This window comes from Phaethon aethereus (assembly GCF_964289735.1).
Source record: "Phaethon aethereus genome assembly, chromosome: 2".
In the NCBI taxonomy this organism is placed as follows: Eukaryota; Metazoa; Chordata; class Aves; order Phaethontiformes; family Phaethontidae; genus Phaethon; species Phaethon aethereus.
The window spans coordinates 13,455,004-13,477,848 of NC_138582.1; the positions used below are offsets into that span (position 1 = coordinate 13,455,004).

At 45.5% G+C, this 22,845-nt stretch overlaps 1 protein-coding gene across 1 annotated transcript in view; it reads right to left on the reverse strand.

Annotated features, from left to right (window-relative positions):
• Positions 1-22,845, reverse strand: part of FER1L6 (fer-1 like family member 6) — a gene marked incomplete at both ends in the record, with an annotated part of 90,156 nt that overhangs the window by 63,398 nt on the left and 3,913 nt on the right. Inside the window, 6 exons of the mRNA XM_081996879.1 lie at positions 897-975; positions 6,221-6,283; positions 6,995-7,126; positions 7,221-7,275; positions 7,904-8,030; positions 16,909-16,991. Coding sequence (XP_081853005.1) covers positions 897-975; positions 6,221-6,283; positions 6,995-7,126; positions 7,221-7,275; positions 7,904-8,030; positions 16,909-16,991 — 539 coding nt within the window. The remainder of the gene's footprint in view (positions 1-896; positions 976-6,220; positions 6,284-6,994; positions 7,127-7,220; positions 7,276-7,903; positions 8,031-16,908; positions 16,992-22,845) is intronic.

The window sequence follows — 22,845 nt, forward strand, 5'->3', positions numbered from 1 at the left end:
GCTTTATGAGCCTTTATGAGGAAAGGCCAACTTTTTTATGAGAACTGTTTGAAGATCTCAGAACTTCCCAGCAAGGGCAGCAAAACCCTTGCTGGGAACTGTGGCCAGGTGTAACACTGACAGCCAGCTGAGAAAGGGAGGAAGGAGGGTGGAGAGACATCAGAGGAAGGAGAAGCAGTCAGAAGCAGGTTAAGCTCCATCTTTCCAGTGGGAAAATGCAGAAGACAATTCACCCACAACAGCCCTTGCTGCAGCCCTTCTTCAGCAACACTCCTCGAGCAAGGTCCTAAAACCTTACATTAAGTCTTTGGCCACCACCTTGGGTGTGGAAAAGAGTGGGAGGGAGAGACCAGAATGTACTAGGGATATGAGTTCAAGATCAACCCTCAGACACCATCATCCTGTAAAAGTGTGAACAGGAAATACAGGACAGAATTCAGAGACTAACGCAATCTGAGTACGGATGTAGACTTCTCGCTTCAATCAGACCATTTCTCTCTACTGACTCTTGCAGGAGCCCTGAAGAGAGGGTGGCCTGAATGACTCTATACTTCTGCTGTAACTGGGTGACATCTATAGTAAGTGGCCTAAATACGTTCATTCCCAAAGACTGAGAAGAGGCCAGGTCCTTGTGCAGTAAAGGAAGAGACAAAGATACAAGCTTTCTGTACGATTGTAAAAACAGGCCAAAAAAAAAGGGGAGGTGATCTTTTCTTAGCTTCAAATTTCAGAAAGCACTGGACAGCTCTGAAGATGACAGGTCAAGTGGAATTTGGCATATTCCTTGGCATAAACCACAAGCATCTAAGTCGAAAAGCAGCACATCTCCCTCTCCTCTCCTTCCCTGCCTCACACCTCATTTAACAGATAAAAAGGGCAGAAAATGCACCACTTACCTGGCTGACCATACACTGTCCCCAGATCTACTTTAAAGGAGCCTATCAGCACACTCCCGATCAGTTTATTGTGCATAACCTGTTAGAAGAAGACCAGTTAAAGAATGCCACTCTCTCTCTTCCCAGTCAGCATAAGAAAGAGCAATCCAAACAACGATCACATTTGGTTCAGGGGTAATAAGCAGCGACATCCAGCATCACCCAAAACTGGGTGTACATAGCCATAGCAGATACAGTAAGCATTTGAAATTTGTTCTTTACCCAATATTGAGCCAATTTAGAAACCAACATATTTTCATCCAAGTGGAATCACACAGGTTCGTCCCAGGTCCCAGGATTATATAGAGTGGGAATCAGATGGATGTGTCTTCAGAGCAGACACTGTTATATTACTTACGCTGGCAATTTTAAATAAATCATAATGACTATAAACACATGGGACATAACTGGTTTCATACTAGACTGCAGAAATCATATAACTTTCTGTGCAATATCTGAATTGCCATAAGAATTGAGTATACCCAGAGGAGAAAGAATTAAAGTGTTTCTTTACAACATTTCAATGTGCACATAAATCAAGAGACTCAATTCTGATTTACCCCCCACAATATTAATGAAAACAGAAAAGTGATAAAGATGTAAATGAGATGACAAGAAGGCCCCAGCGAGTCTGTCTCTGTATCCTTCCTGCCAGGTAATTAATTTCATTTCATTTCATTTCATTTCATTTCATTCAAATTTATGTAATAATCTTCCTTTGTCATGATTCCTGGATCTATGTACTTCCATGTCTGGTTTTCAAATACATGCATGTGCTTCACTTTACAGACAAGGCAGAGGCTAGCAACATCTTCTAGGGGAAGATTGATTCTAGAACTACATTTCTCAAAAAATGTATCTATCTCACCTGGTTTCAGAATAGCTTAAAAGGTTGAAACCTATTCCTTGATTGTGGAAAATCTTCTGGCCTAACCGCAAAGAGAAACTAAGCTCATGGGATTCAAGTCCACAGAAGCTAAATCTAAATGTTGGAGCTAAACAACCAAGCCTCTGAGAGCATTTTAGGAATCTGGAAGGCATCATACTCTGGCTTTGGACCTACATATCCTAGATAGCGATACAAGACTTCTGTGATTTTGAATTGAATTTGTCATGTGACTCCATTTTGTGCATTTTTCTTCGAGACCAGGATACATATGTTCCAAAGTGAAGATCATTGACACATTCATCAAAATGTACCAGCAAATTCAGGAGGTTTCTAGTTGCAACATAATGTCATTAACTCTATCCCAACTGAAACCAGGACACCCATTAAAGGCCTGGGGCCATGGTGCCCCTGTGTTTTAGGGAACACACTCAATTATCCTTGGTAATTCCTCACTTCAACACAGAAAGAGTTTCTGGGGCTGAAAAATCAAGAGCAGACAAAGGATCAGTTTCATCTACTATTAAAGCTTAAAAATTAAGCAACCTTCATGTCGGAGAGGAACCAGTGTGAATCACTTCCCTACTCCTGCTGGCCACACTATTTCTGATACAGGCCAGGACGCTGTTGGCCTTCTTGGCCACCTGGGCACACTGCCGGCCCATGTTCAGCCGGCTGTCAACCAGCACCCCCAGGTCCCTTTCTGCCGGGCTGCTCTCCAGCCACTCCTCCCCAAGCCTGTAGCATTGCATGGGGTTGTTGTGGCCGAAGTGCAGGACCCTGCACTTGGCCTTGTTAAACCTCATACAGTTGACCTCTGCCCATCGATCCAGACTGTCCAGATCCCTCTGCAGAGCCCTCCTACCCTCCATCAGATCAAAACTCCCACCCAACTTGGTGTCATCTGCAAACTTACTGAGGGAGCACTCGATTCCCTCATCCAGGTCATTGATAAAGATATTAAACAAGACCGGCCCCAGAACCGAGCCCTGGGGAACACCACTCGTGACCGGCCACCAACTGGATTTAACACCAATCACCACAACTATCTGGGCTCGGCCATCCAGCCAGTTCTTTACTCAGCCAAGAGTACACCTGTCCAAGCCATAAGCCACCAGTTTCTCTAGGAGAATGCTGTGGGAGATGCTGTCAAAGGCTTTACTAAAGTCCAGGTAGACAACATCCACAGCCTTTCCCTCATCCACTAGGTGGGTCACCTGTTCATAGAATGAAATCAGGTTGGTCAAACAGGACCTGCCTTTCACAAACCCGTGCTGGCTGGGCCTAATCCCTTGGTTGTCCTGCACATGCCCTGTGAGCACCCTCAAGATGAACCTCTCCATGATCTTCCCCAGTACGGAGGTCAGGCTGACAGGCCTGTAGTTCCCAGGATCCTCCTTCTGGCCTTTCTTGTAGATGGGTGTCACATCTTCATCAATGACATAGACAGAGGGATCAAGTGCACCCTCAGCAAGTTTGTAGATGACATCAAGCTGAGTGCTGCTGTTGACACGTCTGAGGGAAGGGATGCCATCCAGAGGGACCTGCACAGGCTCAAGGAATGGGCCCACATAAACCCCATGAGGTTCAACAAGGCCAAGTGCAGCGTCCTGTACCTGGGTCAGGTCAACCCCCGGTATCAGCACAGGCTGGGGGATGAAGGGATTGAGAGCAGCCCTGCCAAGAAGGACTTGGGGGTACTGGTGGATGAAAAGCTGGACATGGCAAGCCTCCAGTCATGTGGCACCTCCCCTGTTAACCAGGACCACTGATAAATGATGGAGAGTGGCTTGGCAAGCTCCTCTGCCAGCTCCCTTAGTACTCTTGGGTGGATCCCATTCAGCCCCACAGACTTGGGGATATCCAGGTGTTTTAGCAGGTCGTTAACTGCTTCCTCCTGGATTATGGAGAGTTCATTCTGCTTTCCATCCCTGTCTTCCCACTCAGGGAGCGGAATACCCTCAGGATACCTGGTCTGGCTGTTAAAGACTGAGTAATGTAAAAAAGCAGGTGAGCATGAAGCTTATAGTAAACACCTCTTGTCTTCTCTGAGAGGGAGCATCACATCTACATTGTATCTAATTAAAGGTTTGTGTCTTTTCACACTTGATTGAGTCTATCGATGGCTGAAGGATTTTCTTCAGAATTTCTGAATGAGGACAAGCACACACAGTGTTAAACTGGGGAGTATTTTAGTACTGGAGATACAGGTTTAGCATGAAAGGGGCATCTCAGTTTTACTATGCATTACTACAAGGTTGCTGGAATGCACTGGAATGTACTGGAAGATACTAATGAAGAAACAAATCTATCAATTAGCAGGTGCTGAGAAATTAAAATCTCATTTTCCCCTCAAATGCAGGGTTTGAATAGAGCTAGACCAACTGCTGAACTCAGGGACAACAGTACTAATCTTTTTTGTTTTCCTTGAACTTGCATATGCAGATAAGTTTGTTTTCACAGATTAAGCAAATTCAGTGCATGAATGATTGTTGGTAATGGAGGCTGCCAATCTTTGTTTCTCCTTAAGCAAGATTCATGCTAAGCAAGTACTGTGAAACTTTCCACCCTCCAGGGTTTCCCTCACTCCCAGCACACATATTTCCTCTATTTGTTTCTATTCCCCTCATATATTGCATTCTTCAAAACTATGTTGGAATGTAATGAATCTCTATTTTCAGTAGCATACATGAGCATTGTACTGGGTTAGACTGTTGTTTTGTTGGGGTTTTTTAAAGTAATTTTTATCTAGACCTTTAATTTCTTAGTGTTGCACCTTCACCAGATCTAAATCAAATAAGTTTGCTGAGCATGATGAAACCATGCAGATTTACAGCAGGTGATGGTGACACATTTCCCCACACCCCCAACACACTCAGAAAGCTGGCACTTTCCCCTCCACCACTGGATTTATGGAAAAATATAAATATTTATGGAATCAAAAGAATGTGAGGTGGGAAAGACTGGACATATCTTGGAGAAGAAAACCTATATATCCCTAAGCAGCAGTAGCTCACAAGAGTTGATGCCTCAGTACTGTGCTGATATTAACCACGTCAGAAATACATATAGGGCCATATACTGTGATATAAGTCATAAAAGTGAGATGATATCTACTCCCATGCAAAAGATGGGCCATTGTCTGCCTGTCATAAACTCTGTCCTCAGGGATAAGTATGGTCAGATCTGCAGATACCTTATGTAAGTATGAATTTCATATTTTTGAGCTGAGCATGTGATATAGTGGATTTGAGCTGGAGCTTAGGATTCAGACTGTCAATTTACTACCAGCACTGAAAACCTAGTTGTCCAGCTGGCCATTTGTAAATGAACACTTTTTATTTCTGCAGCTGGGAAAAGTCACTTTATTAGCAGCTCAGCAAAGCAGATATACAGCGAACGTCTCTAAGAAGTTTTGTACAGATGTTTCCTACAGCTCTTGACCACTGCCTGTCTCTATCAAGCACAACCAGCACAGACTCTTTCCTGGTGTAATTTTTTGAAATGTCCATTCAAAAGGAAGAAGAACCTTTTCTAGGGCAACAAGTCACTGCTCATTTCTCTGGCCAAGTGGTGGGACTTTGGCAGTAGAAATGCAAAAAACAGCTCATGAAGGGCACAGCTTGTGATATTTCTAAGTAATACAAATACAGCCCTGTTCAGAGTCTCATGAGATCTTCCTTAATTCCTTAGCATCTTTGCTAAATGTGGTGATGAACTTCAGTGGCCTCAGGTAAGATAATTAGCATGGCTCCATAGACTTGGCCTTCCAAACTGCAAATCACTATCTAATGCCCCAAGTCCAAGAGCATCTTCCATCAGGGCTGTTCTGAGATGCCACGTAGCTTTGCTGGGACTTTACTTGCAGTGACCAGTGGGAGCAGCACTGAATGCTTGGAGTCCACTCCCATGCTAATAGGAACCAGCCACTGACACTCCCAGACAGGCCAAGAGCCACTGCAGAGGATTAAGGTACCTGGACAGTTTAGTTAGAAGCAGTTGTATCGAAGGAACTGAGATAAGCCAGAAGTTTCAACTCAGTCATTTGAAACAAGTGGCAGCTTGAAAATTAGAGAGGTGAAGACAATGCTGACAAGAGTTAACTAAGCTGAATTTTCTCATTCTACCTGGCAGATTGCCAAGCCAGCAATGAATGTCCCTAAGAATTCACACTTAATCTTCCTTTAAGGTTAAGTTCCTTCAAACTTAAGGAAGTCAGCTGCCTTTCTTCCCTCTCCCCTATCCTTTCTCTTTCCTACACTTCATGCTGACTTTATAGCCCTCTTGGTACCTGAAATTATTTCTCTTTTTTATTACATTAAGAAGAATCATTTGGAGCCAAAGTGACACAAACAACAATGACCTTTACTTATTGTGCTAAGCTTTCCAAGGTACTTACAGAGATGTTGATTATTTTGTCAAACAGGAACATTTGCGGTCCAACGAAATCAAACACAAAGTACTGTGGAAAAAGGGGACAGCAGGTCAGAATTGTTCTTGTGCTGGTATCCAGCGCTGTCAGCAGCATGGTTTAGCTTTAGCATCACACAGAGCCCCAGTGAGACATTGGGGGTACTGAGGAGATGGTGGTAGACACAGTCAAACCCTTTCCTTTCTCCCTGGCTCATGTCTTCCATGGCCCAGACCTGTTTTCTACTCTCCTCCTTGCATGGCTGCACAGCATTGCCCTTCGCAAATGCCCATCGCCCTCACTCCACATCAGAGGGTATTGTCAAAAAGGACAGGAGGCACAAGGAAACCCAAAGGAGTGGTTGGTTTGGGGAGTTGTTTTGGTCTCATTTGTCACCAGCTGGGACAAACAAATGTCAAGGAAAAGGTGAAAGTGAAACGGTAGAAAAGGGGTGTTGGGGGGCAGTTTAGACAAATGGATCATTTGAAAAAATGCAGAGGCAGTGGTAGGGCAGAATGCGGTGGAGGGGGCAGGAACAGGATGGACAGAGCTTGAGAAGAGAAACAGCAAGTAGAGCTAAACCCAAGGGAGCTATTGCTGGTGCTTGGCCAAGCTTGAAATTCAAACAGCTCCTGGAAGAACTCTGTGCTCAGACATGCATGCAGGTGCTACAAACTCAGTTCATCACCTTTTAAGCTACCAAGTGGTGGAGGCCACCCAGAGCCATTGAAGAAAGTGCCTTCTTCAATAGAAAGCACCTACCTCATTGTAGAAAGGGGTGTTTGTGCCTTCCTTTACTGTTGTTTGCTTCTTCTCGTCACCTATCTCGATGATCACCACAGGGTCAATGTTCTCACCCACCAGCTGCCTGGCCTCGATGATGGTGATGGCAATCTGTGGGGCACAAGGACACCACGCTTACTCCTAGGCTCAGGTCCAGCCTGCCTGGGGATTTCACAGGCACATAAGGACTGTCATCCTTGCTCACCTGGTAGTTCTGGGATTTCATCTCCTCTTCATGAATTCTGGTCACCAGCTTTGCCCTGTTTAAATGGCAAAAACAGGTCATTAGGCATCTCTAGGCAAGAGCTGGTACTTGGACACATGTTGGAAAGACTTCTCATCACTAAGCAAGCATTGTTTATGGCAGGTAGTTTTGCTGTGAACTGTTAGGCTTGATTTCATTAGCAAGAGACCACCTCTGTCTTTCTCATATACTTGGTAACAGGGAAATGTTCTGCATCCACACAGACCAGCGCAGCTACCTGCCATGCATGGGAATTATTTCAGTTGTTGATCCCAGCAAACCTGAATCCATTCCTCCCCTGTATGAAAAAAGAACAACTACACAAGCCCTTGGCTATAGAGATTGCTGTCCCGTTTGGCTCATTTTTATTAGCAGAATTCATTAGCATAGTTGAGGCACTCTCAGCATCCGTTTCAATCTCTCCCTCCACTGGACAGCATCTGGCGACAATCTGTCTTGAGCTGTTAATATTTTGCTGACAAGTACATCCCACACAGTCATGTGGGAGAGCAGGAGCGAAAGGATCACTGCTGTCAGCGAATGGATTTTCTGACAGCAGATGTATTGTCCTAGGGCAATGCAATTCCTGAGAAGGATGGAAAAGGTTTTTCAGGGTATATTAGGTAAGGTACATCAAGGAGCACCTTTTCCTCTTTGGGCTTAAGGATCCAAAAACATTGGACAGTGCATCACTGTTCACTAGGTCTTCGTCTTCCTCTTCTCGTCTTCCGAGAGTGTCATGGTGAAGATTTGCACTTTCATCATGATCACCTGATGAAGAAAATCGAGAAAGTAAAATCCACCTCTGATTTCTACTAGCAAAAAGCTAACTTCAAGCAGAGCAGTGAATTCATCAGCATGAACTCAACATTTTATTAATTTGAGTATCACAATTAGAGATACAGTAGTAGTTTATATTGAGCAACATTGATTACAGCAGCAGCTCCCCTCCTGCGCAAAATCATATACTGTATAAATTGTGGCTGTAGACGCTCTCTTCACCCCATGCACACCCACAACAGACACACACACAGTAGTTGCATCTGACTGCCCCATCTCTCATCTGCTAGAAGGACAGTGGGACAGATTATTGCTGGGTTTTGCACATATTACTTTGCAGCGGTGAATCTGCCATACGTGGTTTGTTGTAACAGTTTGACACACTTCAGTCTCTTCCAAGCAACCAAAGCATAGCCTAGCTTAAAATAATTTCCCACCTTTCCACTTTCAAGAGATGATGAATTGGAATATCAAGGACACAAAAAGAGAGTTGAAGAGCATGATTCATGGGGATCTCTTAATAAGAGTTATACTCAAATGAGACAGATTGCTTCCAGAAGTGTTTATTTTTCTACCTTACCATAAAGAGAATCTCAGCAACTATCTCAGAGGTACACATCTACATTTGGCCAGAGGAGTCTTTCCCACACTGCTCTGCTTTGTCCTACTGGTCTGACAGAAGTCCTACCACCACCTCTGACTCTTGTCAAGTATGTCTGTGTTCAACACCTGCCTTGAGAAGCGAGCTGTGAGTTTTAGGTAAAAGTTGAAAATTTGGGTGCCTTAGTTTCTTACAATATTTACATTTATAAGCAAGAAATGTTCAGTGACTCTGGATGTGAGATATTTCTGCTCTAGAAGCTGTCAAGTGGTACCTGCAACAGTAAAGATCACTTGTGCAGCAATACCCCGGAGCTTAGGTGAACTTACAGAATCATAGAATATTTTGGGTTGGAAGGGACATTTTAAGGTCATCTAGTCGAACCCCCCTGCAATAAGCAGGGACATCTCCAACTCGATCAGGTTGCTCAGAGCCCTGTCCAACCTGATCTGGAATGTTTCCAGGGATGGGACATCTACCACCTCTCTGGGCAACCTGTGCCAGGCTTTCACCACGCTCATCATAAAAAAAATTTCTTCCTTATACGTAGTCTAAATCTACGCTCTTCTAGATGAAAACCAGTACCACTTGTCTTATTGTAACAAGCCTTGCTAAAAAGTCTGTCCCCATTTTTCTTATAAGCCCCCTTGCAGTACTAGAAGGCTGCAATAATGTCTCCCCGGAGCCTTCTCTTCATGACTCAGCAGAATCACCTACCTCAACCTTCTGGCCATGCTTCTGTTGTTCTCATGTCCACCTTTTCATTCACCAGTACCCCCAAGTCTTTCTTGGCAAGGCTGCTCTCGGTCCCTTCAGCCTCCAACATGTATATCGTCCCGCCCTGATACCAGGTGTTGCCCTGACCCAGGTGCAGGACCTTGCACTTGGCCTTGATGAACCTCATGAGGTCCACTTGGGCCCATTCCTTGAGCTTGTCCAGATCCCTCTGGATGGCATCCCATCCCTCAGGCATGTCAACTGCACCACTCAGCTTGGTGTCACCTGCAAACTTGCTGAGGGTGCACTTCATCACACTGTCTGTCATTGATGAAGATATTAAAGAGTACTGGTCCCAATACAGACCCATGAGGGACACCACTTATCACACATCTCTATCTGGACATGAGCCATTGACTGCTCTGGATGCGACCATCCAACCAATTCCTCATCTGTCAAAGAGTCCACCCATCAAATCTGTATCACTCCAATGTAGAGAGAAGGAGGTTGGCAACGATGAGGTTGCACTAAGAAGCCCAAAGGCAGTCAAAAAGGACTTGAGAGCACTGGGGTGACTGGTCGATGGAGCGGGAGCACAGGTAGTTTTTTCATCAATCCCTTCAGTGACAGGGAAGAACACTGAAAGGAATAGGAAAGCACATCTGATCAACACATGGCTCAGGGGCTGGTGCCATCGTCAGAATTTTGGGGTTTTTGACCACGGGGTGGTTTACACGGCACCAGGCCTCCTCACAGCAGATGGAGTACAACTGACTCCCAGGAGCACAAGGATTCTTGCTTATGAGCTGGCAGGCCTCATCAAGAGGGCTTTAAACTAGATTTGAAGGAGGAAGGGATAAAACCAGGCTCACTAGAGTTGAGCCTAGGGGTGGCGTGCCAGAGTTGAAACTGATAGCCCAGCTCAAGTGCATCTACACCAATGCACGCAGCAGGGGCACCAAACAGGAGGAGCTGGAAGCTATTGTGCAGTGGGACAGCTATGATGTAGTTGCCATCACAGAAACATGGTGCGATGCTTCTCATGACTGGAGTGCTGCAATGGATGGCTGTAAGCTCTTCCGAAGGGATAGGCAAGGAAGGAGAGGTGGTGGGGTGGCTTTGTATGTTAGGGAGTGCTCTGATTGCATAGAAATCAACGATTGTGAAGACCAAGTCGAGTGCTTATGGGTAAGGATGAGGGGGAAGGCCAATGAGGCAGATATCTTCCTGGGAGTCTATTACAGACCAACCAACCAGGACGAAGAGACAGATGAGACATTCTATAAGCGACTGGCAGAAGTCTCGCATTCGCTGGCCCTTGTTCTTGTGGGGGACTTCAATCTACCGGACATCTGCTGGGAGTATAACATGGCAGAGAGGAAACAATCTGGGAAGTTTCTGGAGTGTGTGGAGGATAACTTCTGACACAGCTGGTGAGTGAGCCCACCAGAGGAGGTGCCTTCCTTGACCTGCTGTTTACAAACAGAGAAGAACTGGTGCGAGATGTGGTGGTCGGAGGCCGTCTTGGGCTTAGCAACCACGACATGATAGAATTCTCAATTTGAGCAAAGTAAGGAGAGGGGTCAGCATGGACTTCCGGAGGGCAGACTTTGGCCTGTTCAGGTCACTGGTTGAGAGAGTCCCTGGGGAGACAGTCCTGAAGGACAAAGGGGTCCAGGAAGGCTGGACAGTCTTCAGGAAGGAAATCTTAAAGGTGCAGGAGCAAACGGTCCCCATGTGCCGTAAGAAGAGCTGGTGGGGAAGGCGACTGGCCTGGCTGAACAGGGAGATTTTGCTGGGACTGAGGGAAAAGAGGAGAGTTTATCACCTCTGGAAGAGGGGGAACGCAACTCAAGAAGAGTACAAGGATCTCGTTAGGTCAAGCAGGGAAAAAATCAGAAAGGCAAAAGCCCAGTTAGAGCTCAGTCTGGCCACAGTTGTAAAGGATAATAAAAAATGCTTCTACAAATATATTAACAACAAAAAGAGAGGCAAGGAGAATCTCCATCCCCTACTGGATATGGCGGGGAACATTGTCTCCAAGGACAAGGACAAGGTTGAGGTACTTAATGCCTTCTTTACCTCAGTCTTTAATAGCCAGTCCAGGTATCCGCAGGGTATTCAGCACCCTGAGCTGGAAGATGGGGATGGAGAGCACAATAACCCCCCCCATAATCCAGGAGGAAGCAGTTAAGGACCTGTTAAGCAACCTGGACACCAAGAAGTCTATGGGGCCTGATGGGATCCACCTGAGAGTACTGAGAGAGTTGGTAGAGGAGCTTGCGAAGCCACTCTCCATCATTTATCAGCAGTGCTGGTTCACAGGGGAGGTCCCAGAAGACTGGAGGCTTGCCAATGTGACGCCGGTCTACAAGGCCAGAAGGAGGATCCTGGGAACTACAGGCCTGTCAGCCTGACCTCCGTACCGGGGAAGATCATGGAGTGGTTCATCTTGAGAGTGCTTACGGGGCACCTGCAGGACAACCAAGGGATCAGGCCCAGCCAGCATGGGTTCATGAAAGGCAGGTCCTGTTTGACCAACCTGATCTCCTTCTATGTCCATGTGACCCGCCTAGTGGATGAGGGAAAGACTGTGGATGTTTCTACCTGGACTTTAGTAAAGCCTTTGACAGCATCTCCCACAGCATTCTCCTGGAGAAACTCACGGCTCATGGCTTGGACGGGTTTAGTCTTTGCTGGCTAAGGAACTGGCTGGATGGTTGAGCCCAGAGAGTCGTGGTGAATGGCGTTAAATGCAGCAGGTGGCCGGTCACAAGCGGTGTTCCCCAGGGCTCGGTTCTGGGGCTGGTCTTGTTCAATATCTTTATTGATGATCTGGATGAGGGGATCAAGTGCTCCCTCAGTAAGTTTGCAAATGATACCAAGCTGGGTGGGAGTGTTGATCTGCTGGAGGGTAGGAGGGCTCTGCAGAGGGATCTGGACAGGCTGGATCGATGGGCTGAGGTCAACTGTATGAGGTTTAACAAGGCCAAGTGCTGGGTCCTGCACTTCGGTCACAACAACCCCATGCAACACTACAGGCTTGGGGAGGAGTGGCTGGACAGCTGCCCGGCAGAAAAGGGACCTAGGGGTGCTGGTTGACAGCCGGCTGAACATGGGCCGGCAGTGTGCCCAGGTGGCCAAGAAGGCCAACAGCATCCTGGCCTGTATCAGAAATAGTGTGGCCAGCAGGAGTAGGGAAGTGATTGTGTCCCTGTACTCGGCACTGGTGAGGCCACACCTTGAATCCTGTGTTCAGTTTTGGGCCCCTCACTACAAGAAGGACGTTGAGGTGCTGGAGCGTGTCCAAAGAAGGGCAACGAAGCTGGTGAGGGGTCTGGAGCACAAGTCTTATGAGGAGCGGCTGAGGGAACTGGGGTTTAGTCGGGAGAAGAGGAGGTTGAGGGGAGACCTTATTGCTCTCTACAACTACCTGAAAGGGGGTTGTGGTGAGGTGAGTGTTGGTCTCTTCTCCCAAGTAACTAGTGATAGGATGAGAGGAAATGGCCTCAAGTTGTGCCAAGGGAGGTTTAGATTGGATATTAGGAAAAATTTCTTCACCGAGAGGGTGGTCAAGCATTGGAACAGGCTGCCCAGGGAGGTGGTGGAGTCGCCATCTCTGGAAGTGTTCAAAAATTGTGTGGATGTGGCACTTCAGGACATGGTTTAGGGGACATGGTGGTGCTGGATTAATGGTTGGACTTGATGATCTTCAAGGTCCTTTCCAACCTTAGGGATTCTGTGATTCTATGTTGTGGGGGACCATGTCAAAGGCCTTACAGAAGTCCTGAGAGATGATATCCATAGCTCTTCCCTTGTCCACTGATGTAGTCACTCCATTCTAGAAGGCCACTAGGTTGGTCAGGCAGGACTTGCCCTTGGTGAAGCCGTGCTGGCTGTCTCAGATCACCTCCCTATCCTCCATGTGCCTTAGCATAGCTTCTAGGACTATCTGTTCCGTGATCTTCCCAGGCACAGAGGTAGGCTGACAGGACCCCAGGCAGTTCCCGGGGTCCTCCTTGCTACCTTTTTTAAAAATGGATGCAATATTTCCTTTTTCCCAGTCTCCAGGGACTTCACCTGACTGCCATGACTTTCCAAATATCACAGAGAGTGGCTTGGCAACTATATCATCCAATTCCCTCAGGACTCTGGGATGCATCTCATCAGGCTCCATAGACTTGTGTATGTTCAGGTTCCTCAGGTGGTCTCGAACCTGATCTTCTCTTACAGTGGGAGGGACCTTGGTCCTCCAGTCCCTGTCTTGCCATCAACCCCCTTGAGAGGTGTGGGAAGAGAGACTGCCAGTGAAGACTGAGGCAAAGAAGGCATTGAGCATCTAGTCTTCTCCTTATCCATTGTTACCAGTTTGCCAGTCTTGCTCATCAAGGGGGGTACACATTCTTTGACCTTCCTTTTCTGGCTGACACACCTGTAGATGCCCTTCTTATTATTCTTTGCATCCCTTGCCAAGTTCAGCTCTAGCTGGGCCTTGGCCTTCCTGACCCCATCCCTACACAACCAGGCAGCATCCCTGTACTCTTCCCAAGGATACCTGCGTCACTGCTTCTACTGCCTGTGCATTTCCTGTTTGCCCTTTAGTTTGACCAGCAGGTCTCCACTCAGCCATGTTGATCCCTTGCCTTCCTTGCCTGATTTCTTACTCCTAGGTATCGAGAGCTCTTGCACTCTACAGAAAGTGTCCTTAGAGATCTGCCAGTTCTGTTTGCTCTCTTGTCCCTGAGGCCACTTTCCCAGGGGGTCCTACTGACTAACGCCCTGAAGTGCTGGAAGTTTGCTTTCCTAAAATTCAAGGTCCGGACTTCACTCTTCACCTGCCCCGTATCGCTCAGGACTGCAAACTCCACCAGGGCATGATCACTGCAGCCCAGGCTGCCTCCCATCTTGACGTCACCAACTAGCTCACATACGTTGGTGACCAACAGTTCCAGTAGCACATCCCTGCTGATAGGGCTGTCTATTACCTGGCTTATGAATTTATTCTCCATGAATCCAGGAGTCTCCTGGATTGCCTACAGCTCACTGTGCTACTTTTCCAGCAGATGTCAGGGTAGTTGAAGTCACTCAGCAGGACGAGAGCCTGTGAGTGCAATGCCTCTTGTAGCTGGAGTAGGAAGGCTTCATCAATAGACTCCCCTTGATGAGGCGGCCTGTAGTAGACACCAACCACAAGGTTCCCTCTGTTGCCTCAGTTTCTGATTCTTATCCATAAGCTTTTGACCTGCTCGTGGCTATTCTTCAGAGACAGCTCTTCGCGCTCTATCCATTTCCTGGCATAGAGGACAAAAACCTCCACTCTCCTTCCTTGACAGCCCCTTCTGAACAGACTGTAGCCATCGATAGCCACACTGCAGTTGTGGGACTTATCCCACCAAGTTTCAGTAATGGCAACCTGGTCACAGCTTTCTAGCAGCACAGTGGCTTCCAGCTCCTCTTGTTTGTTGCCCATGCTGCATGCATTGGTGTAGAGGCACTTCAGCTGGGCTGTCAGACATGTCATCTTCCTAGAGGAACATCCCTTAATTCCTTTGAGGTACTTCACTGGTGTTCCCTGTTGGCTCCTATTACCTCAGGAGCCCCTGACTCATCTCCGTAAGAGTTCAAGTGTGCTGCAGTGTAGCCAGCACGTCTCAGAGCAACAGGCTGAGGGCCCTCACTAGCACCCCATCCCTCTAACCTTGGCGTGTCATCCCACAGCTTGTCACAGGCAAGCCTGATATTATCCCCCTCCCCCTTCAACTCTAGTTTAAAGCCCTGTCAATAAGCCCCACTAGCTTGTGAGCAAAGACCCTCTTTCCCTTTTGAGAAAGGTTAATTCCATGAAGCCAGGTGCCGTGTAGGTCATCCCATTATTGAAGCCAAAATTGTGGTGGTGACACCAGTCACGGATCCATGTATCAATAGACCAGACATGCCTGTTTCTTCCTATGTCACTGCCTGCAACTGGAAGGAGAGAGGAAAAAATAACCTGTGCTCCAGATTCCATTACCAACTGTCCCAAGGCCCTGAAATGTCTTTCAATTGCCCTTGGACTACATGTTGCAGCTTCATTGCCACCCACATGGAAGAGCAGTAGTGGGTAATAGTCCAAGGGTTGCACCAGGCCAGGAAGTTTCCTAGTATGTCCTTAACCCAGGCCCCAGGGAGGCAGTAGACTTCCCTAAGAGGAGGGTTTGTCCTATTTGTGTGACCTTGCATCAAATGAAAGGAAATATATCCAAGTGCATTTTCTGCAAGTACTCTACAGCACTGTGCTCCCACTACAAAACTAGACAAAGGCTTGTAATAGCGCTTCCTTGTGTCTTTGCAAAGGTATGATCACTTGAGGGGTGTTTAGAAATGGGTGGTGGTAGCAAAGGGCCATCCATGGTACAGTAAAACTCACTTGGATAGCTCTCATGAGGTCTGAATGTTCTTTTTCGGCTGGCTTCCACAAGACCCTACTCTGAGGCAAACTACCAGGCAGGTACAGACAGATATAAATTTTTCTTGTATTTCAAGGCAGTCAGACATGAGCCAGGTCCATGAAGGTTCCTCCACTAGCAATCTCATATAACATATACACTCCCCGGCTGCCCCTCTGGCTCTTGTCCAACCTCCCTAGACACAGGGAAGGTGAACTTGTCTCTGTATTTGTGTAGGCATAGCCTGATTTTCAGCCTTTAAGGTAAAGGCATATGTCCATAGTTTTGTATCTGTACAAGTCAAGTTCCCATGGCTACCCTCCATATCCTATTTACTCTAGAGCATGCTGTTTGATGATGGGCTTGTAGTAGTCTGTATTGTTTGCTCAGAGACTAAAGCAGATAAAACTTCCCCCCGGTTGAGGGACAGGAGTGTGTCAGCGTGACACCTGCCTGGACCACTTTCTGTGAGTTTCATGCTGTTTCTATTGAGATGTAAACTCTTTGCAATGCTTCTTTCCCTTTACAGCTCCATTTTCCTGACGTGTCACTATCTGAATTCCTATCCTTTTTTCCCTTGAAAAGGGAAATAGGAGACTCTGCATGCCTTATGGATGTACCCACATCTGTTAAAAATAAAAAATAATTATTTAAGAAAAAAATTGCTGTACATTTAAGAGGAGAATTGCTACTAGGTAAAGCTTTCAGGTTTATTGAGCTAGCGCATCCAGCCATCAGAGCCTACTCAGGTTGTGTTCTTAGAGTTTCTAGAAGAAGCAGATCTTCTGGAGGAATTACATACTTGTGATGAATTATCTATCTCTAAAGTAGAAAAAAAACCTTTCAAAAATGTGTTATCTCTCTGTGGTAAGAGTCAGGCTGACGTCTTTGTTTTACTTTACCAGATACAGTATTCTGAACTCACAGATTCTGAAGGTGGACTTAATGAAATAGTTAATGCAAAAAGAACTAGCTCTCTGTTTACTTGGGAATGATAAGAAATTTACTGCCTGTTTTATCAATACTAAGCCCTAAGACACAATTCAAATGAGTTCACATGAAATTAGATATACTATAATTCCCCACCTGCTCTTCCCAGTTGCAACATTGATTTATGAGGCCTTACCCAGTGCATCTTTGTTTGCAATAGTCAACCCTTTCTCGCCTTTTTTCTTCTTCTTCAGCTTCATGCCAGCAAACAGCCCCTTTCTGAAAAAGTAAAGAGAAGAGATCAGTGCAATATCTTCAAGCCCTTTTCTGTGCTGGACTATAATTTCGCTCACGGAGCTGTTAAGAGGGAGGTTTGATTTCCAAGCAAGCTCGTTATATTCTGATTTTCCTTTTATTGAAAGCAAACACGAGAAAGCTCTGGTTTTATGCTCCATCTAGTTTTGTTTATTTTTAAGATTTGGCTGTGTACAGGCAAACACACTGAGAGAAGACCCAAAACTTCTTTTCAAACCAAGACAGTAAGTGGCAAAGAAAGAAAATCCAAGATAACTTTCCAATCTACTGACTTCCCACACATGTAATTCTTATGCCTGTGACAAGATCAGAGATAAAAGCTTCTCACAAGTTATGGGTTCCAAATCAAAAGTGGTTTTCCAGTAAATTAAGATAAACATAAAAACATTTGTGTAAACTTCCTTGGTGAGGACACCCACTGTACCAGTGGCACATACACCATAACAGCTTTTGCCATTCATTTAGTTAGTTCTCACTCCCTTCCAGCAGCAAAACCATGAACAGGACTGGACAAGGGTTTCTCCTCAAGCTGTGCTGCAGAGATACTTCAGCCCAGCATGAACCTCAGCTACCACTGTGTGGGGCTTTTCTGTCTCCTACTTCATTCTATACTGGCTTACGGAATTAATCCAGCGTAAAACTAACTGACTGAGTTAAAGCTTGGTGAGATCATTTTTCAGATCATGCCTGCCTAAAGTGGCTCTATAGCCTCGTTAGGACTTCCTTATTCCTTGCGTTTGACTCAGGTTTAGCCACAACTCCTTGCCAGGAGCCTACCATAATCATCCAGGAACAAGGTGCATTCGTGGGGTGAGACGCAGGCAGGGAAGCATGGCCCTGGTCTGATTGCCAGATAAAACATGTCAAGACATTCAGCAAGGACCCACAGTGCAGTCCTGCTTCTTGGGAAACTGATGGCAAAACTCCCTGGGGCCCCAAGGCAGGAGGTGGTACAGCTGCTGAGCTAAGATAAAGCACCTCTCCCAGCGACAGTGCAGGCAGTTGGGTGTTCAGAGGTCTGTGCTGCTTGTCCTTTTCCTGTTTCAGTCTTCCATTGGTCCTTCAGCTCTTCAGTGAGTAGAGAGAGTAGAGAGAAAGAGCAGTTGTGTTTTGTAGAGTTGATTTTAAAGAGGGGGCAAAAGGAAATACCTCTACAAATGTCATACAGTATTTTCCCCTCAACAAAGGGTCTCCTTTCTCCTCCCATAGCCACCAGTCCCTCCTCCTTGGTTGCTAGCCAGCCTCATCCTAGCAAACTCTTTGCCCCATGTTGGGATCTGGGAGCAGCAGTACAGCAACAGGACACCGATACTGTTCTGACATTTTGAAAGCACAGAACGAAGTATGACTCCAAGACTAAGCCAAGGCAGGAGCTGATACACTGCAGAGAAGGAAAGCTGTGGGAAGAAGGTGGGACTTATCCCCCTTGCCCCTGAGCAGGGCTCAGCGCAGCATCCATTCTTAGCAACATGGAAGAGTAACACCCTTTTCTTCGTTAAAGCTGTGCCCAGAGAGCCCCTTTCTGCCCAAGATTTTGAAGAAGGTGTGGGAAGAAGCTGACTGTCCTGCAGTTGCCTTCCTGAGAGATTAAAGAGAGGAATTTAGCACAGTTATCCTTACACTTTGTGAAATGACTGGCTGTTTTTTTTTTTTTATCTTCATGGCTTTCTTATCTTTTCTTCCTTTTACAAAGCATGTGTTTTTAAGCCTCATGATTCATCATTCAAGAGGGGTTTGGGGAGTGGAAATCAAATCTCTGAGCGTTGGAGCGTGCACTTTAATTTTTCCAGGTTTCTGAAGGTTTCTGCAGGCTTGAACCAGTGTTTAATAATGATCCTTAAACTCTGCACATTTCTTTTCTTGTTGCCAATAAAGGCCTGGTAAAAAAGTCACAATAAGGCAGGAAATATAGACAAAAATTCTTCCCTAATGGTAAACTGCACAGTACTTGGAATAACAGTGGGCAATAATGGACTCTTGGCTTTGAATACCTGAACGAAAACAAAAAAAAAAAAAAAAAAAAAGGGAAATCAGTAGAACCAAACCAAGCTTGAGAGGCTATTTTCATTAGATAAAAGCCTGTGGACTTATCATTTTGAGTTAACCAGACCAGCCTGACTTATACTCAGAAATCCAAAGTCATTACAAAAAATTCACTTGGCTTTATTTGATGGTGAAAACGTAAATCCCATTGTTGCAGATCTTACCTGTTTGCTGAAAACAACATAGTTCAGATTTCATATTATATAGTAGTGAAATATGTGGTTCTGTTTGCAGGCAATTCGGTCCTTTTCAATTTGAAATGTCAAGAAAAATATTTCAGCATATCTAAAACATTTAATTTTGAAATGTTGAAACAACATGTTTTTATCTTTTGAAATTATACTTCTTTACACTTCATTTTGAGAGCTGAAACGTTCACTAAATCCCACACACATTTGTGAGCACCTAGAACTTCACTTTCAATAGTATATTTCTCTGTACTATTTTCACAATTATTGGTCACATTGGTTCAAGGGGAGTTCTCTGTGGGCATGATTTCAGACCACATTTTTTTCAAGGAAACAAATATGCAGCATATTTCAGAGGGAGAAACAACCTATGCTGCTCAAGAATTTTGTGCTATTAACTCTACTGACAAAGAAACCAAGAGGTGAGAGTGGAAACACCAAAGATTTAGTATAATGGCAACAAGTATAATTTTTCAGGTTCTCTGTTGGCCACAAGCATGCAGTGATAAACATTCAGCACGTTTTTTTTCCCCTATCATCAGACGACTTGTTTGCCTAAATTGCTGTTGGAATAAAAACTTATCTGGGGAAGCACACAGCCCAACTAGCCCAAACAAGCAGGCACCTACGAGCTGAGCAAACCTGGTACTAATCAGTGCTCAAACATCTGAAATCACCTGTGAACTCGAGATGCATTTAGCTATGGGGGGAAGGTTACTGCAAACTGGAAAGGGAAGCTGATAACTTTTAAAAGTTGTATTCGGAGCAAGCAAATTAAGTTTACTGGCCAGGCCCAAGAGGAATGTCAGCAATGCTTGGCACAGTTGCAGAAAATGCACAACTTCCGTGTGCCAAAGAACATCAAAACCCAACCAGTACAAGTGGAAACGTAGTACCAAAACAAAAAATGGCTCAAGAAAATCAGGAGTCAGAGGGAAATTGGAGGGAATGGCCATTAATAAATCCTGATGTGGAAACTGGGCTGTCTTCCATGATTTTTATGTTTATGTAACACCGAAACTGCTCTAAAGACAGAACTGCAGAAAGTGCCACGGAGTGACAAAAAGAGAAACAGCCAAGCTTAAGATAACTCCACAGGTGCCAACAGCAATATCTATCTTTGCAACAAACCACACTTCAACTTTTCAGTCTGCCGGAGGTTCAGGCACAGACAGGCATCAGGGCGCACCTGAGCTCTCCTGCACCCCTGGCCCCACCAGTTACCTCAGCCAAGGGCAGCTGTGACCACACAGAAATATGTCCCTCAAAAGCACCGGAGAGGCAGCAAGCAGAAGCCACTTGAAAGGCTCAGCTGTGGGAAAGAAGGGCATGGAGTTGTTCACCAAGATAGCAGGACAGCATTCATTGCCAGAGAGAATCTTCTCCATAAAGGTCTAAGCCAAGTAAACAAAGATTACAGGGAATGGAAGGTATCAGTCCCACACAACAGAGAGGCTCCATCTCTTTGATACGTAAACTGCTTGTCATCCTGTGACATGTATGTGCTCCAGCACATGGGTAACATCCACAATGCTTAATAAAACCATTTAGGCTTCTTAAAAATGTTCAGTGGATACTCTTCTTGTGATAGAAAGTTTGTTCTCTTGGAAAGAAAAAAACAGTATTCTTCAAATTTCACAAAGAATGTTTCTTTTCATTGCTGCTTTGACATAAATTCAATCAACTGCTGAAAACTTGAAAATTACTCTTTCCCCTCTCTCCAAGATTGTGAAAATTTTCACAGGAAAATGTTGCCAAGTTCCAGGCTTCCATGCAGTTTCACCAGTTTTGATAACATCTCCAAAGTTATTCACAACTATCTCTTATCCATAAGCCAGGCATAAAACTGTGTGCCACCTTAGGTAGATCCCAAAGGTGTCATGAGGAAGTGTCTCTCATGTTCCCCACAGGACCTCCTGGCTGTCAGCAAGGCACAAACATGGCACTGCAAGAAGCTGGGAAATCAGGAAAGCCTTTGGGTGCAGAAAAAGTCTTTCACCTTGAAAAAGTCTTGGACCTGTGGTGAAGCTGGAGGTTGTTAGTATTGCGGTAGTACTGACAAACTTCAGTGAAGATTTAGCCCCCATATGCTACATGGTGCACAAATACAGGTAAGGATTTTGTGCCTTCCTTTATCCAAGAAGTTAATCTGAGATACAATAAAACAAATTCATGTTCAAAGGGAAGGTGGAGGAAAGAGTTCCTACAGGCTACCAACAGGTTTCCCATTGCAAGTGCCTTGACTAGGAGCAAGTGAAAATCAGCCATCTCAGCTAATCAACAACATTGCTTAGTTCAAAGAGGACTGAGCTCTCCCAGCTCCTTCTACCTGGGGACTGTAAAAAAATCTGGAGTAAAGACAACTTTCTCTCTTCTGCATATGTACAGTGACAATGTGGGTGCTAGTTTATGACTGTGATTCACTGAGGTTTCCCTGACATAAACAGTAAATAAGAGTGGGACACCAACCATACCACAGCATTTGACTATACTCAGACCATGTTGGATTTGCACCAGAAATCTGTAAATACAAGACTTCATTTCCTGTTGTCAGTGCCAGAGGTCCACTGGGTCTCTGAATTAATTTTCATACTCTTTGAAAAAGACTCACAAACTGTATTCTCCTCTCATCAAGATTTATCCATGGCAGCTTCCAGCTTTCCAGCTTGTTAGCTTTCAAAAAAATCCTTTCATGTCCTTTTTTTTTCATTTAAGCTGTCCTGTCATCACAGAGGCTTCATGATCACTTCTTGCACTGCATAATGTTCTCTCAGATACTCAGTAATTGCAATTTGCAGTCTAATTTAAAGGAAAGCTGGCCAAAAAAGCACTTCAGAGTTGTCAACAAGAGAGTACAAGTGACCTTACTAAATACTGAATCTCCTTGGAGTTTCTCCACATTGTTTAAATTTAGTTTCTTCTTTCAGCAAGACCCTTCCAGAAGCCCATGTGCTCAGAGAACTGATGTATGAAGAGAATAGCTTCTTGCTGTGGGAACAGTCACACACCATCCAGAGACAAACGGGCACTTCTAGGATGCTCACTCTAGACACTTATTGTAGAATGGCAGAAATTGCTTCTCCATTGATTATAAAGTCAGAAGAATAACCTGAGCCATCTAAACACAGGCATGGCGTAGCTCGAGGAGGGACCTTCTATCCCCTTCCATAAGGTTGCCTCTCAGTTCAGCTTTCTACCTCTTGTTCAAGCAAGACCCAGTCTTGGACTTAACATGCATTAGATCAAGATGTTTGTCAAGGTCCATTTTCATAGCACGAGCCTTGAGGTGCCCTTCCCTAGTGCGGGTGTGTGAGCCGTGCTCCTGGTGGGCACAGCAGAAGGAAATGAGAGAGTGAGATTTGGAAACATGGAGGGCAGACACAGAAACAAACCCTGTTTTATCTAGTATCTCCCTGAGACCACCCAAAAGTCCTCATGTGGACAGGATGAGCAAGCTGCCAGCATGCTCCTGGCGACAGAAAATCCTTATTGGAGCAGCTGCCCTGCCTTCCCCCCGCCAAGTCCCTTCCTCCCTGGAAGCCGCAGTCTCAGCAAACTTTTTGGCACCGTCAAAATGATTTAGCTCA